The sequence below is a fragment of the Carcharodon carcharias genome, chromosome 7 (genome assembly GCF_017639515.1).
Source record: "Carcharodon carcharias isolate sCarCar2 chromosome 7, sCarCar2.pri, whole genome shotgun sequence".
Classification (NCBI taxonomy): Eukaryota; Metazoa; Chordata; class Chondrichthyes; order Lamniformes; family Lamnidae; genus Carcharodon; species Carcharodon carcharias.
In genome coordinates this window covers 191299582-191314629 of record NC_054473.1, presented here as the reverse complement: position 1 = coordinate 191314629, position 15048 = coordinate 191299582, and the positions used below count along the sequence as shown (strand labels likewise).

Here is a 15048-nt window from a genome sequence, read left to right as displayed (position 1 = left end):
TCATGGTGGGGGGTGTGGGCGACAGTGGGAATAGTTGAAGGATGAGGAACTAGTGTTGGTGAAGCAGCCTGAGCAAGAGTGGTAGATTCAGGATGTGAGAGTTGATCTGCAGTGACCAGCATGTTTGGTCTTTATCATCTGTCATTTCACATATCATTCTGGAAGGACCAACCGCAATGCATCGATCCCTGGAGCAGTGATTAAGTTTATTGATGTATTGAATTTTACTGTGCAATACTTCAATTTAAAGTACTAAAGGTGGAGTTTTGTTTCACTGGAATTTTCTTTAGTTCTGTGACCATTCTAGCAAGGTGATGTGACAGATGTTTGGGCATGTTGTTCTCCTTTACTTGGGCTTTCAGTATACTGTATGTTCACCTGTGACTCTGTAACATGATGATTCAGGTATGTCTGTACTTATTCTGTATGTGTTAATAAAGGATTTTAATATCACACCATTTCCTGTCTTTAGAATGTACCTGCCAAGTGTTATGCATTTGCTCGTGTTTATACACACGCTTGGCAATACAAACGGCACTACTAATACACAAATACATCTGGACATTTACCAGATACAAGCACAACCCACTGCAAAAAAAAATCACTTGTGAATTATTAAAAGATTCACTTATCTCCCACGGTGTTCTGCACAGGATGTGAAGACTAAGTGAAATAATGTTATTTGTCAGCGCTGTATTTTAAAGTCACAAATTATAAATTCCTATGTCAATCTTTGTATTGGAACCAGTACATGTAAACTGATCATGCTGTAAATATACCCTCCCAGCAGTGGAAGCTGATAGGCAGTTTTTGTGGATGTATGGCTTTCGATATATTCAGTTATTTACCAGCCTTGGATGGAGCAGATGGAAACAGGATCAGAATGTAACACTATTTAACCAAAGTCCATGTACCAAAAACATCACAATCAAGACACAAGAATGAGATGAGCCTCAAATTATATTTCTAATTCAGAGCACATGCACCAGCAAAGGGCAATATATGCATAAACTCAAATAATAGACACTATGTATCTAACAAACTATTAGTTATCAAACCTTTAACATCTCCATTCAACAGCATGGAGAGAAACCCATAGAATCCAAATATTTGGGGCACTTCCAATTCTCAAATTGAAGATGAGATGCCTGGATTCAATCAGGACACTGCTTCCTCGAATTAGTGAGAAGAACAGCCAATGCTAGATGTGGAAGAATCAGCAAATAAAGGATTCAGTTAACCAATTAACACCTCAGCATTGGTAAAACTATATCTAATGTCCTGCTCCCTCATATAAAAGGGCATCTCCCTCCAATTCCACACAGACTCAGCCCTGCAGTCAGGACACACAAGTCTTAGATATTAGACAGGTTAAGCTGCTGAATGAGTTTTACTGGGGTATTCACTCTTTATAACACAATTGTACAACAGTCTCGAGTGTCATGATTCATTTTCTCCTTTTCCTCTATGCTTCTGGGAAATAACCAGGTAAGATATACACACTTTACACACTCCAAGAGTATCATCTTTTAAGCTACTCCTCATGCCACCCAACCCCACTCATCATGCCAGGAAATACAAGATAAACATCACAAAACAAACTGCTAAAAAAGAGGATGTTAAATTAGGAATGATTAGATGTTGGATTGAATCAAAAGTCTTATGCAAATTTATGTAACAAACACTGTAGTCTTGATGAAACTTTCAGCCCATAAATTAAATAAATTAACATAGAATCCGATGGCATCTTGTGTGATTTTTCATTTTATTCAGGACATTTGTGTCACTGAAAGCTGTCCTGGAAACTTTTGGAGAAGCTGGTACACAGCACAGAGCTGGGGGAGAGCAGGAATTCCACAGATTTTCAGGGCCTCAGCAGACCTGAACCATCATGCCCGAAACCATGTTATCAAAGACCCTGAAACACAGAGCACAAGGCCATCAGTTATTGGCAGCATCCTAAAAACATAAGATCAATAGGTGGTCAGTGATATTATGGGGTTCTCACTGCATGCCAGGTAGGATGGGTAAGCACTGGTCTCCAGGCCCTACTGCTACCATTCCATTGCTAGAAATCTGGGAGACCAACCCTACAACCTCCCGAGTCTGAGGTGGTCAAGTCTGAACAGAGATAGATTGAGTCATCTTCCTCTCCCACTAATGGACTTCATGCACTTCACTTTCCCACTGGATGAGCTTTGATCACCCTGGGACCTAGAGCATCCTGTAACTTGGTAATTTCTGGAACTGGAGCTAACCTCACCAGTGACTCACTAATAGGTCAATAAATCAGTGAGCTACACTCAGCCTGGTTTCTCCCATCTCCCTCCAGCTGAAGTGAATCAGTTGGAACTTTTCAAGAGTCTTCAGAAACTGCAGTGTGAATTATGCCCACGGCTGGATTTAGAGCGATCATCCACACAGGACAGTCATCATTCTATGACTGGATGCCAAGTGATGAAGAGATTTGCCTCTCTTTCCCCCCACATGTACCATCAGTGGAGATAAGGAGTGCAGAGGATCTGCTGATAACAGCCCTCAGGCCATGATTCCCAAACATTTAAATATCACTTCTCCAGTACAGATACACTGGAGAATGAGGGTACAGAACAGCTCTGGGACTACACAGTGAGTTCCACTCCATGCTGACCCCTCCCCACCCTTTCCTATCAAACAAAAATAGGGGAAAAACTGCCCGGAAGAAGATATAAATGACAATACCAACAGGGAGAGGCTATTAAAGCCTGTCCCACCATTCAGCTCAACTCCATTTACTCATCTTTGCCCTAAATCCCTCAATACCCTAACAAACAAAAATATATCCATCTTGAAGATTTCAACTGACTCCTATTATTTAGTCTTTTGGGTAACTTCCATTTTCCACTAGCCTTTTATCAGCATAACACATATATACCAGAACCAAAGAGCAAATCAGAGTTCGTCATCCCATGTTCTGCCCTCAAACACTCCTTACTTGGACTGAATCAGTTCTCCCGGGTTGTAGAATGGATTGCACATGACATCTGTGTAGGAATTATGGAGTTTTCTGAACATCTGGAGAGAAAAAACACAAGAAGTGAAATGATGATGCTGCACTCGAGATTATATTGACTAATTGTCCGGTGCTGTTCTAAACTTAGATACAATAAAACAAATTAAGATGGTAGGGCAGGCAATGAAGCAACTGCATCTGCAGTAAGTGTCTGCTATTTGAGGAGCCATCCCAGGGATTGATTTGGTGAACCTCTGTTGCAAATATATCCTTCCTTAGATAATAGTAGAAAAGCAGGGGGGAAAAGGGAAGAACTTTAAACAATCATAATCATAAGAGAAAAAGTATTAGGGAAACTAATGGGATAAAGGCTGACATGTCCCATGGACCTGATGGCCTGTAACCTAAGGACTTAAGGGAAGCGGCTGCAGAGATAATGGATGCACTGGTTGAATCTTCCAAAATTCCCTAGCTTCTTGAAGGGTCCTAGTGGATTGGAAAACAACAAGGGTAACACCTGTATTCAAGAAGGAAGGGAAACAGAAAGCAGGAATCTTTAGGCCAGTTAACCTAACATCAATCATTGGGAAAATGCTGGAATCCATTATTTGGGAGGTAGTAGCAGGACATTTACAAAATCATAATAAAATCAGGTAGAGTCTGGTTTTGTGAAAGGAAATAGTGTTTGGACAATTTATTAGAGTTCTTTGAGGATGTAACAAGCAGGGTGGATAAAGGGGAACCAGCAGGCGAGGTGTATTTGGGTTTCCAAAAGGCATTTGGTAAGGTGTCACATAACAGGTTACTGCACAAGGTAAGAGCTCATTTTGTTGGGAGGTCATATATTAATGTGGAAAAAACGAAAGAAAGTTGTCATAGTCCCAGAGGGCCATAGGCTGCTCTCTCATTAGAGAGACACAACTGGCAGTGAATTTAACCTGAGGTTCACCACACCTCAGGCAAGGGGCGAGGTGGAAAAGGCAGGGCCTTCATGGATGACTTCAGCCGATATGGGAATGGAACCCACACTGTTGGTGTCACTCTGCATCACAAACCAGCCATCCAGCCAACTGAGCTAAAAGGATTGACTAACTAACAGAAAACAGAGTCAGGATAAAGGGATCATTTTCAGGTTTGCAAGCTGTAACTAGTGGAATGCCACAAGGATCACTGCTGTGGCCTCAATTATTTACAAGCTATAGTAATGACCTGGATGAAGGGACCGACTTTTTTTAAAATTCATTCACAGGATGTGGGTGTCACTGGCTGAGCCAGCATTCATTGCCCATCCTTGTTGCCCTTGAAAAGGTGGTGGTGAGCTGCCTTCTTGAATCGCTGCAGTCCATGTGGCGTAGGTACACCCACAGTGCTATTAAGAAGGGAGTTCCAGGATTTTGACCCAGCAACAGTGAAGGAACGGCAATACATTTCCAAGCCAGGATGGTGAGTGACTTGGAGGGGAACTTCCAGGTGATGGTGTTCCCATCTATCTGCTGCCTTTGCCCTTCTAGATGGTGGTGGTCGTGGGTTTAGAATGTGCTGTCTAAGGAGCCTTGGGAAATTCCTGCAGCGCATCTTGTAGATAGTACATACTGTTGCTACTGTGCATCGGAGGCAGAGGGAGTGAACGTTCATGGGTGTGGTGCCAATCCAGGCTTTGTCCTGGATGGTGTCAAGCTTCTTGAGTGTTGTTGGAGCTGCACTCATCCAGGCAAGTGGGAAGTATTCCATCACACTCCTGACTTGTGCCTTGTAGATGGACAGGTTTTAGGGTATCCGGTGAGTTACTCGTCACAGGACTCCCAGCCTCTGACCTGCTCTTGTAGCCACAGTATTAATATGGATCATCCAGTTCAGTTTCTGGTCAATGGTAATCCCTAGGATGTTGACAGATGAGGATTCAGTGCTAGTAATGCCATTGAATGCCGAGGAGCGATGGTTAGACTCTCTCTTGTTGGAGATGGTCATTGCCTGGCACGAATATCACTAAGCACTTGTCAGCCCAAGCCTGGATATTGTCCAGGTCTTGCCGCATTTGGACATGGACTGTTTCAGTACCTGAGGAGACCCTATGGACTACATCCTAGGGTCTTAAAAGAGGTGACCAACGAGGTAGTCAATGAGCTGGTGTTAATTTTCCAAAATTCGCTAGATTCTGGAAAGATTCTATCAGATTGCAAAGTAACAAATACAATCCCTCTATTCAAGAAGGGAGGGAGGCAGAAAACAGGAAACTATAGGCCAGTTATCTTGACGTCTGTTGTGGGGAAGTTGTTAGAATCAATCATTAAGGAGGTTACAGCTGGGCACTTTAGAAGAGGTCAAGGCAATCGGGAAGAGTCAGCATGGTTTTGTGAAAGGAAAATCATACTTAACCAATTTATTGGTGTTTTTTGAAGGAGTAACATGTGGTAGATAAAGGGGAGTCTGTAGACGTACTGTGCTTGGATTTCCAGAAGGCATTCGATAAGGTGCCACATCAAAGGTTATTATGGAAAATGAAAGCGCATGGTGCAGGGGGTAACATATTAGCCTGGATAGAAGATTGGCTGGCTGGCAGAAATCAGAGGTATGCATAAATGGGTCTTTTTCGGATTAGCAGGATGTGATGAGTGGAGTTCCACAGGGGTCTGTGCTGGGGCCTCAATTTTTTACAATTTACATCAATGACGTAGATGAGGGGAGCGAAGACATGGTAGCTAAGTTTGCAGATGACACAAAGATAGGTAGGAAAGTATGTTGAGATGAGGACATGAGGATGTTGCAAGTGCATATAGGTAGGTTGAGTGAGTGGGCAAAAATCTGGCAAATGGAGTTTAATGTGGAAAAGTGTGAAGTTGTTCACTTTGGCAGGAAGAACCAAAAAGCAGAGTATTACTTATATGGAGAACAGCTGCATAATTCGAGGCGCAGAGGGATCTAGGTGCTCTAGTAAGTGAATCACAAAAAGTTAGTATGCAGGTACAGCAAGTAATTAAGGCTAATGGAATGTTATCCTTTGTTACATGAGGGATTGAACATAAAAGTAAGGATGTTATGCTTCAGTTATACAGGGCTTGGATGAGACCGCACCTCGATACTGTGTGCAGTTTTGGTCTCCATATTTAAGGATGTAAATGCATTGGAGGTGGTTCAGAGGAGGTTTATTAGATTGACACCTGGAATGAGTCAGTTGTCTTATGAGGAAAGGTTGGACAGACTGGGCTTGTTTCCATTGAAGTTTAGGAGAGTGAGGGGTGATTTGACTGAAGCATACAAGATCCTGAACGGCTTTACAAGGTGGATGTCGAAAAGATGTTTCCTCTAGTGGGTGAGTCCAAAACTAGGGGGCACAGTTTTCAAATTAGGGTCACCCTTTCAGGACAGAGATGAGGAGAAATTTTTTCTCCGAGGGTTGTGCGACTTTGGAACTCTGCTTCAGAAGGCAGTGGAGGCAGGGTCATTGAATATTTTTACAGCAGAGGTAGACAGATTCGTGTTAGACAAGGGAATGAAAGGTGATCAGGGATAGATGGGATTGTGGAAATCGAAACACAAAATGATCAGGCATGGTCTTACTGAATAACAGAGCAGGCTTGAGGGGCCGAATTTGCTACTCCTGTTCTTAGTTCTTATTTCTTACGTTCTTATGTGTCACGAATGGTGAACATAGTGCAATCATCAGCTAACATCCCCAATTCTGACCTTAGGATGGAAGGAAGGTCATTGATTAAGCAACTAAAGATGGTTGGGTCCAGGACACTACCCTGAAGAACTCCTGGAGCTGAGATGAATGACCTCCAACAACCACAAACATCTTAGTTCTGCTGAAGAGTCATATGGACTCAAAACGTTAACTGTGTTCCTCTCCGAAGATGCTGCCAGACCTGCTGAGTTTATCCAGGTATTTTTATTTTTGTTTTGGATTTCCAGCATTCGCAGTTTTTTGCTTTTATGACACCATCTTCCTTTGTGCTAGGTATGACTCCAACCAATGTAGAGTTTTCCCCCTAATTCTCAATGACTCCAGTTTTGCTCGGGCTCCTTGATGCCACACTCGGTTAAACGCGGTCTTGATGTCAAGGGCAGTCACTCTCATCTCAACTCAGGAGTTCAGCTTTTTTGTCCATGTTTGAACCAAGGATGTAATGAGGTCAGGAGCTGAGTGGCCCTGGCAGAACCCAAATTGGGCATCAGTGAGCAGGTTATTGCTAAGCAAGTGCTGCTTGATAGCACCCTTGATGACTCCTTCCATTTCTTTATTGATGATCAAGAGTAGACTGATGGGGCTGTAATTGGCCGGGTTAGATTTGTCCTGCTTTTTGTGTACAGGACATACCTGGGCAATTTTTCACATAGCCAGGTAGATGCCAGCATTGCAGCTGTACTGAAACAGCTTGGCTGGGGGTGCAGCAAGCTCTGGAGCACAAATCTTCAATACTATTGCTGGAATATTGCCAGGGTCCATAGCATTTGTAGTATCCAGTGCCTTCAGCTATTTCTTGATATCATGTGGAGTGAATCGAATTGCCTGAAGACTGACATCTGTGATGCTGGGGACCTCTGGAGAAGGCCAAGATAGATCATCCACTTGGCACTTCTGGCTGAAGATTGTAGCAAATTCAGCCTTATCTTTTGCACTTATGTCCTAGGCTCCTCCATCATTGAGAATGGGGATATTTGTGGACTCTCCTCCTCCAGTGAGCTGTTTAATTATCCACTACCATTCACGACTGGATGTGGCAGGACTGCAGAGCTTAGATGTGATCCGTAGGCTGTGGGATCGCTTCACTCTGTCTATCACTTGCTGCTTCTGCTATTTGGCACTCAAGTAATCTTGTGTTATAGCTTCACCAGGTTGACACCTCATTTTTAGGTATGCCTGGTGCTACTCCTGGCATGCCCTCCTGTACTCTTCATTGAACCAGGGTTGATCCCCTGGCTTGATGGTAGTGGTAGATTGGGGGATATGCTGGACCATGAGGTTACAGATTGTGTTCGATTACAATTCTGCTGCTGATGGTCCATTGTGCCTCATGGATGCCCAGTCTTGAGTTGCTAGATCTGTTCGAAATCCATCCCATTCAGCATGGTGGTAGTGCCACACAACACGATGGAGGGTATCCTCAATGTGAAGGCGGGACATCGTCTCCACAAGGACTGTGCTGTGGTTACTCCTACTGATACTGTCATGGACAGATGCACCGGCAGCAGGCAGGTTGGCGAGGATGAGGTCAAGTATGTTTTTCCCTCGTTGGTACCCTCACCAGCTGCCACTGACCCAGTCTAGCATCCATGCCCTTTAGGATTCGGTCAGTAGTCAAAAAGTCATGAGTACCCAACCACATTGGTGATGGATATTGAAGGCCCCCACCCAGAGTACATTCTGCGTCCTTGATACCCACAGTGCTTCCTCCAACTGGTGTTCAACATGGGGGGCACTGATTTATCAGCTGAGGGAGGGTGGTACATCGTAATCAGCAGCAGGTTTTCTTGCCCATGTCTGACTTGATGCCATGAGACTTCATTGGGTCCAGAGTCGATGCTAAGGACTCTAAGGGCAACTCCCTTCTGACTGTATACTACTGTGCTGCCAAATCTGCTGGGTTTGTCATGCCAGTGGGATAGGACATACCCAGGGATAGTGATGATAATGTCCCAGACACTACCATAAGACTAAGGCGAAGGGGCAAAGTAGGCCATTCGGCCTATCAAGTCTGCTCTGCCATTCAGGATCATGGCTGATCTGATAATCCTGAACTCCACTTTCCTGCCTTTTTCTCAAAACCACTGATTCCCTTACTGATTAAAATCTATCTCAGGTTTGAAAAAACTTAACAACCCAGCCACTACAGCCCTCTGTGGGAAAGAATTCCAGATTCACTAGCCTCTGAAAGAAGAAATTCCTCATCTGTCTTAAAATGGGTGACCCCTTACTCTGAGATTATGTCTTCTAGCCCTGGCTCTCCCAAAGGGAAAACAATCTCTCAGCATCTACCCAGTCAAGCCCCCTAAGAATCTTGTATATCTCAATAAAGTCCACTCTAATTCTTCAAAACTCCAATGAGGTACAGGCCAACCTACTCAACCTCTCCTCATAAGAAAATCCCCTCATGCCACCTGGAAGATATGATTCCGTGAGGATGACTATGTCAGGCTGTTGCTTGACTAGTCTGTGAGACAGCTCTCCCAATTTTGGCACTAGCCCCCGATGGATGTAAGGAGGACTTTGCAGAGTCGACAGGGCTGAGTTTGCTGTTTCCGGTGCCTAGGTCAATGTTGGGCGGTCTGTCCAGTTTCATTCGTTTTTTGAAGCTTTGTAGCAGTTTGGTACAACTAAGTGGCTTGCTAGGCCATTTCAAGGGCAGTTAAGAATCAGCCACATTGCTGTGTGTCTGGAATAACATGTAGGCCAGACCAGGTAAGGACGGCAGATTTCCTTCCCTAAAGGACATTAGTGAACCAGATGGGTTTTTACAACAATTGACAATTTCATGGTCATTAGGCTTTTAATTCCGGATATTTATTGAATTCAAATTCCACCATCTGCCATGGTGGGATTCAAACCCGGGTCCCCAGAGCATTACCCTGGGTCTGGATTACTAGTCCAGCGACAACATCACTACAGTTTCGCCGCCCCGCCACCACCCCCCCCACCATCAAATACTCCCAGGACAGGTACAGCACTGGGTTAGATACAGAGTAAAGCTCCCTCTACACTGTCCCCGTCAAACACTCCCAGGACAGTACAGCACGGGGTTAGATACAGAGTAAAGCTCCCTCTACACTGTCCCCATCAAACACTCCCAGGACAGGTACAGCACGGGATTAGATACAGAGTAAAGCTCCCTCTACACTGTCCCCATCAAACACTCTCAGGACAGGTATAGCACCAGGTTAGATAGAGAGTAAAGCTCCCTCTACACTGTCCCCATCAAACACTCCCAGGACAGGTACAGCATGGGGTTAGATACAGAGTAAAGTTCCCTCTACACTGCTCCCATCAAACACTCCCAGGACAGGTACAGCAGGCGGTTAGATACAGAGTAAAGTTCCCTCTACACCGCCCCCATCAAACACTCCCAGGACAGGTACAGCACGGGGTTAGATATAGAGAAAAGCTCCCTCTACACTGTCCCCATCAAATACTCTCAGGACAGGTATAGCACCAGGTTAGATAGAGAGTAAAGCTCCCTCTACACTGTTCCCATCAAACACTCCCAGGACAGGTACAGCACGGGGTTAGATATAGAGAAAAGCTCCCTCTACACTGTCCCCATCAAACACTCTCAGGACAGGTATAGCACCAGGTTAGATAGAGAGTAAAGCTCCCTCTACACTGCTCCCATCAAACACTCCCAGGACAGGTACAGCAGGGGGTTAGATACAGAGTAAAGTTCCCTCTACACCGCCCCCATCAAACACTCCCAGGACAGGTACAGCACGGGGTTAGATATAGAGAAAAGCTCCCTCTACACTGTCCCCATCAAACACTCTCAGGACAGGTATAGCACCAGGTTAGATAGAGAGTAAAGCTCCCTCTACACTGTTCCCATCAAACACTCCCAGGACAGGTACAGCATGGGGTTAGATACTTACGCTGCGGATTTCATTGTCCCTCAGTGCGATATTGGAAGAATCTACGACAATAACGAATTTCACTTTAGTGTTGGTGACATAGCCATATCTGGAAACATCAGTGAAGGTTCACATTTTGTCAGGATGCAGAGTCCACCAATCAGGGTGCAGGATACATCCACTACCCTGTACCCTCCCTCCCCCCACCCAGCTCAGGACACAAAGCTCAGTCAAGCAATGGCCGATTAAAGCAGCACAAGTCCAGACAGTGAATGACAGCTGCTTTTGAAGTATGAAGGGCATCACAGTCAAGCAAGATCCCACCTTCACCTGACTTCGACACACTCAACCCCAGCAGGGGTCAGAAGCAGGATCCCAGACCAAACTGGTTTTTGTTTCACTCAACGTTACCCGTGACAGCTGCGTACAGACCGAGTTTTTGACTGACAATGGAGTCATGGGTTAGGGGGAAAAGGCAGGAAAGTGGAGTTAAGGTCAAGTCAGATCAGCCATGATCTTACTGAATGGCAGAACAGGCTCAAAGGGCTGAATGGCCTCGACCTGCTCCTATTTCTTAAGATCTTATGAGTTTGGAAGCTGGAGGTGGAACTCAATGGATCAATTTATTGATCAACATGAATCTAATTCCTGCCAAGCCTGAGCTTAGTCTCTCTGCTGTGTCTAGGAACATAGGAACAGAAGGCCGCCACTTGGCCCTTCGACCCCTTTCCACCCTTCAATGAGACAATGGCTGATCTGTGACCTAACTTCACACACCCAACTTTTCCCTGTAACCCTTAATTTTAGTTCACAAGAATCTATCGATCTCAGATTTAAATTAACAATTGACTTATCATCAATTGCCATTTGCAGAAGAGGGTTCCAAACTGCTACCACCCTTTGTGTATCCAAGTGGTTCCTAATTTCAACCCTAGCTAGAATCTTTAGGTTATACCCCCTGCTCCTTGACACCCCAACCACTGGAAATCGTGTCATCGAATCATAGGATGGTTAGAGAAACTAACAGTTCCCTTTAACAAATAACCTGAGTTTGTGCAATCTCTCCTCATAATTTAACCCTTGGAGTTCAAGTGTCATTCTGGTGCATTCTTCTAAGGCCAATAAAGTGTGGTGCCCAGAACCGTCCACAGTACTCCAGGTGCGGTCTAACCAGAACTTTGCATAGCTGTACCCCACCATCCCATCCCCCCACTATTCTAGACAGTCAGATATAAAGGCCAGCATCCCATTAGCCGTTTTGATTATTTTCTTTAAAAACATAGAAAGTAGGAGGAGGTCATTCAGCCCTTTGAGCTACCTCCGCCATTCAATATGACCATGGCTGATCCTCTATCTCAACGCCATACTCCTGCTCTCTCCCCATAAACCTTGACACTTTTAGAGTCTACTTTTACTTTCTAAATATATTCAGTGACTGCCTCCACAGCCTCTGTGGTAGAGAATTCCATTGGTACGCCACCCTCTGAGTGAAAAAGTTTCTCCACATCTCAGAGCTAAATGGTTCACCCCGTATCCTGAGACTGTGACCCCCTGTTCTAGACTCCCAGCCAGAGGAAACATCATCCCTGCATCCAGGCTGTCCAGCCCAGTCAGAATTTTATGTTTCAATGAGATGTCCTCTCTTTGTTCTAAACTCCAGTGAATTACAGGCCCAGTCAGCCCAATCTTTCCTCATACGACAATCCTGCCAACTCAGGAATCAGTCTGGTTGGGGGGGGCAGTGACGGGGGAAGGAGAGGCGGCGGGGGGGGGGGGGGGGGGGGGGGGGGGGGGGGGGGGGGGGGGGGGGAGGAGGAGGAGAGGTTGTGGGGGGGGGAAGGAGAGGTTGGGCCGGGGCGGGGAGAGGAGAGGCCGGCAAAGTGTGCATGGAGTTGGGTGAGTGTGAGTGGGAGGGTGAGGAGAGTGGATGCGTGTGGGTGGGAGTGAGTGTTGGTGGGATTGAGAGCGTGTGTGTGTGTGTGTGTGTGTGTGTATGTGGGGGAGTGTGTGTTTGACTTACTCCCAGTTTCTGATTTCTCACCACCACATACTCACACCTACTCACCCACTGGGCAAGGGTGAGTGAATGAGCATCGAGACTGGGAATGAGCAGGACACACACACACACTGACCCTCTCACACACTGGTTTAATTTATTAATTACTCTCTAAAGTAATATATTGCTTTCACATTGGTTTATTTTTCAACGAGTTGTTTCTTTTCTAAATAGCACATTTTTTCTAAAACTCAGTTTAAAGCTGTGCCAAACCCTTGCTTTCCGAAATTTGCTCATCAGCCATTTGATTATGAAAAAAATGGAAACGTGCCCCACAAGTGAAAATGTTGGACATGCCTGCCCAAGAGGAACATCACTTTCAAGAAGTTCACTACCTTTCGGAAATGCGTTAGTCTTCCACAAACTATATGAAACTTACTAGCCCCCTTTAAAAACAGATTGCCTTTACTAAAATGTTCATCCAATCTCTGCACTTAAACAATTTACCACTTTACAGCTGCTACCACAGTGCCTATACACAACTTGCACTACAATCTTAATTCTTTTTCTATTTCTTAATTCTAAACATAAGGTCTCCATTGCCTGCTAATCTTTTGTTGTATCCTTCATTATCGTTGAAGTGATTTCATCCTTCTTCAGTGAGACTATTCCTCACCTTCTCCCATTTTCCCAATCGTTGCACTGGCTGCACTCAGTCTGTGTTATTTTTTAAAGCCCAGAGTCGTTCATTAAGGATACACTTTATAATCCTCAGTGGGGTAAAGTAATCCCAAGTAGAGCTCCCTCTGATCCACGAGTGCCTTCCCAACAGCTGAGATCTTCTCCTCCACGACATCCAGTGAAGTGTGAACTGTGTAGTGAAATTTCAGCTCATTTTCCGTTGGGACAGTTTTAATGTACAATGGATAGTTCTAAACAAGAGCAACAAATATGTCAGCAACTAAGTTCAAAAGAAAAATGCTTGAAAATCTGAAATCAAAACTGAAAATGCTGGAAATACTCAGTAGGTCAAGCAGCATCTGTGGAGAGAAACAGTAAACAATTCATAGAATCATAGAATGGTTACAGGAGGCCATTCAGCTCATCCTACTGTGCAGGCTCTCTGGCAAGATCAATTTACCTAGCCCCAATCCCCCACTTTTCCCCAGCGTCCTGCATTTTTCTCTTCAGGTATTGATCCAGTTCTCTTTTGAAAGCCTCAACTGAATCTGCATCCACTGCACCCTCAGGCAGTTCATTCCACATCTTAACCGCTCACTGCATAACAAAGCTTTATCTCATGTTGCCATTGCTTCTTTTGCCAATTACCTTCAATCCATGCTCTCTGGTTCTTGACCCTTCCACCAATAGGAAGTTTCTCCTAGTCTCCTCTGTCCGGGCCCCTCAGAATTCTGAACACTTCAAATCTCCCCTCAGCCTTCTCTTCAAGGAGAAGCTGTGATCTGATAAAAGGTCATTGACCTGAAATGTTGGCTCTGTTTTCTCTCTCCAGAGATGCTGAGTATTCCTAATCTTTGGGGTCTTATTTCAGCAACCGTTTTTTATGGGTGAGAAAGCTGCATCCAAGATGGCATTATAAAAAAAAAGTTTAACTTCTCCCGCCCACATGCCGCCCCCCAGGATTGAAGCCTCCGCCCCCCACCCCCCTCCCTCCTCAGAGATTGAAACTCCACCCCTCCTGGGATTATTGAACTCGCATCCAACCCCTTCCCCCTCCTGGGGTTTCAAACCCCGCAGCCCCACCCCACCCCACCCTGCTGCAGTGTCAAGCGCCCCACCACAAGCCTTGACCCCACCCTCCCTCCCTCCCTCCCTCCCTCCTTCTCCTCCTACTCCCAACCCCGGGGGCCACGGGTTTCGACCACCCTGCTCCCAGCGACCAGGGATTTCAAGCCCCCCAAACGGGCTACGACCGCCCAGGGGCTATGCTCCTGCTCCCCTGGTTTCGACGTCCCCGTGAGCCCGGGGTTTGTATCCCGCTCCAGGGGCAAAGAACCGGAACCTTGACCTTCGACCCCTCCCCTCCCCTCCCCTCACATCACATCGCCGGGGCTTATTCTTTTCCCACCTCCTTGGCGATGACCGCCACACACACCGCCATCTTGCCCCTATCAGCTGACCTACTCACGTGCCCGGCAGGTCACGGGGTCATAAGGACCAGGATGTGGCGGTTGCTTCTCGGGATGTGTCTCGGGGCGGCGGCGGGAACCGGGATTCGGAGCGCGCCCCCGGGAAACGGGAGCGCGCCCAACGTCATCATCCTCCTCATGGACGACGTGAGCCACAAACAGTTGATGCGCGCCTCCCGGCAGGCTCGCTTGCTGCGCGCTCCCAACGCCCCGTATACAGCGGCGCGCTCCCGCATCTGTCCCCGCGCGCTCCCGCTTACACAGGTCCTCGAACCTGCTCCACATTCAGGTAGAAAATGGCTCCCACCCCCCCCCCTCCCCCCCTCTCCCCCATGGGGAACACACTCAGTGAC

The 15048-nt window shown here is 46.0% G+C and overlaps 2 protein-coding genes across 2 annotated transcripts in view; one reads left to right on the top strand and one right to left on the bottom strand.

Annotated features, from left to right (window-relative positions):
- Window positions 1-942: 942 nt before the first annotated feature.
- On the bottom strand, window positions 943-14769 carry trappc2l (trafficking protein particle complex subunit 2L). The gene is made up of 5 exons (XM_041191580.1): window positions 14635-14769; window positions 13305-13477; window positions 10571-10658; window positions 2975-3054; window positions 943-1918 (listed from the first exon to the last, which is right to left on the bottom strand). The coding sequence occupies exons 1-5, from the start codon at window positions 14665-14667 to the stop codon at window positions 1873-1875; spliced, it is 420 nt and encodes a 139-aa protein (XP_041047514.1). The 5' UTR covers window positions 14668-14769; the 3' UTR covers window positions 943-1872.
- The window catches only part of galns (galactosamine (N-acetyl)-6-sulfatase), a 98356-nt gene continuing 98025 nt past the window's right edge, over window positions 14718-15048 (top strand). The window contains exon 1 of the mRNA XM_041191579.1: window positions 14718-14842. Coding sequence (XP_041047513.1) covers window positions 14729-14842 — 114 coding nt within the window. The 5' untranslated portion in view covers window positions 14718-14728. The remainder of the gene's footprint in view (window positions 14843-15048) is intronic.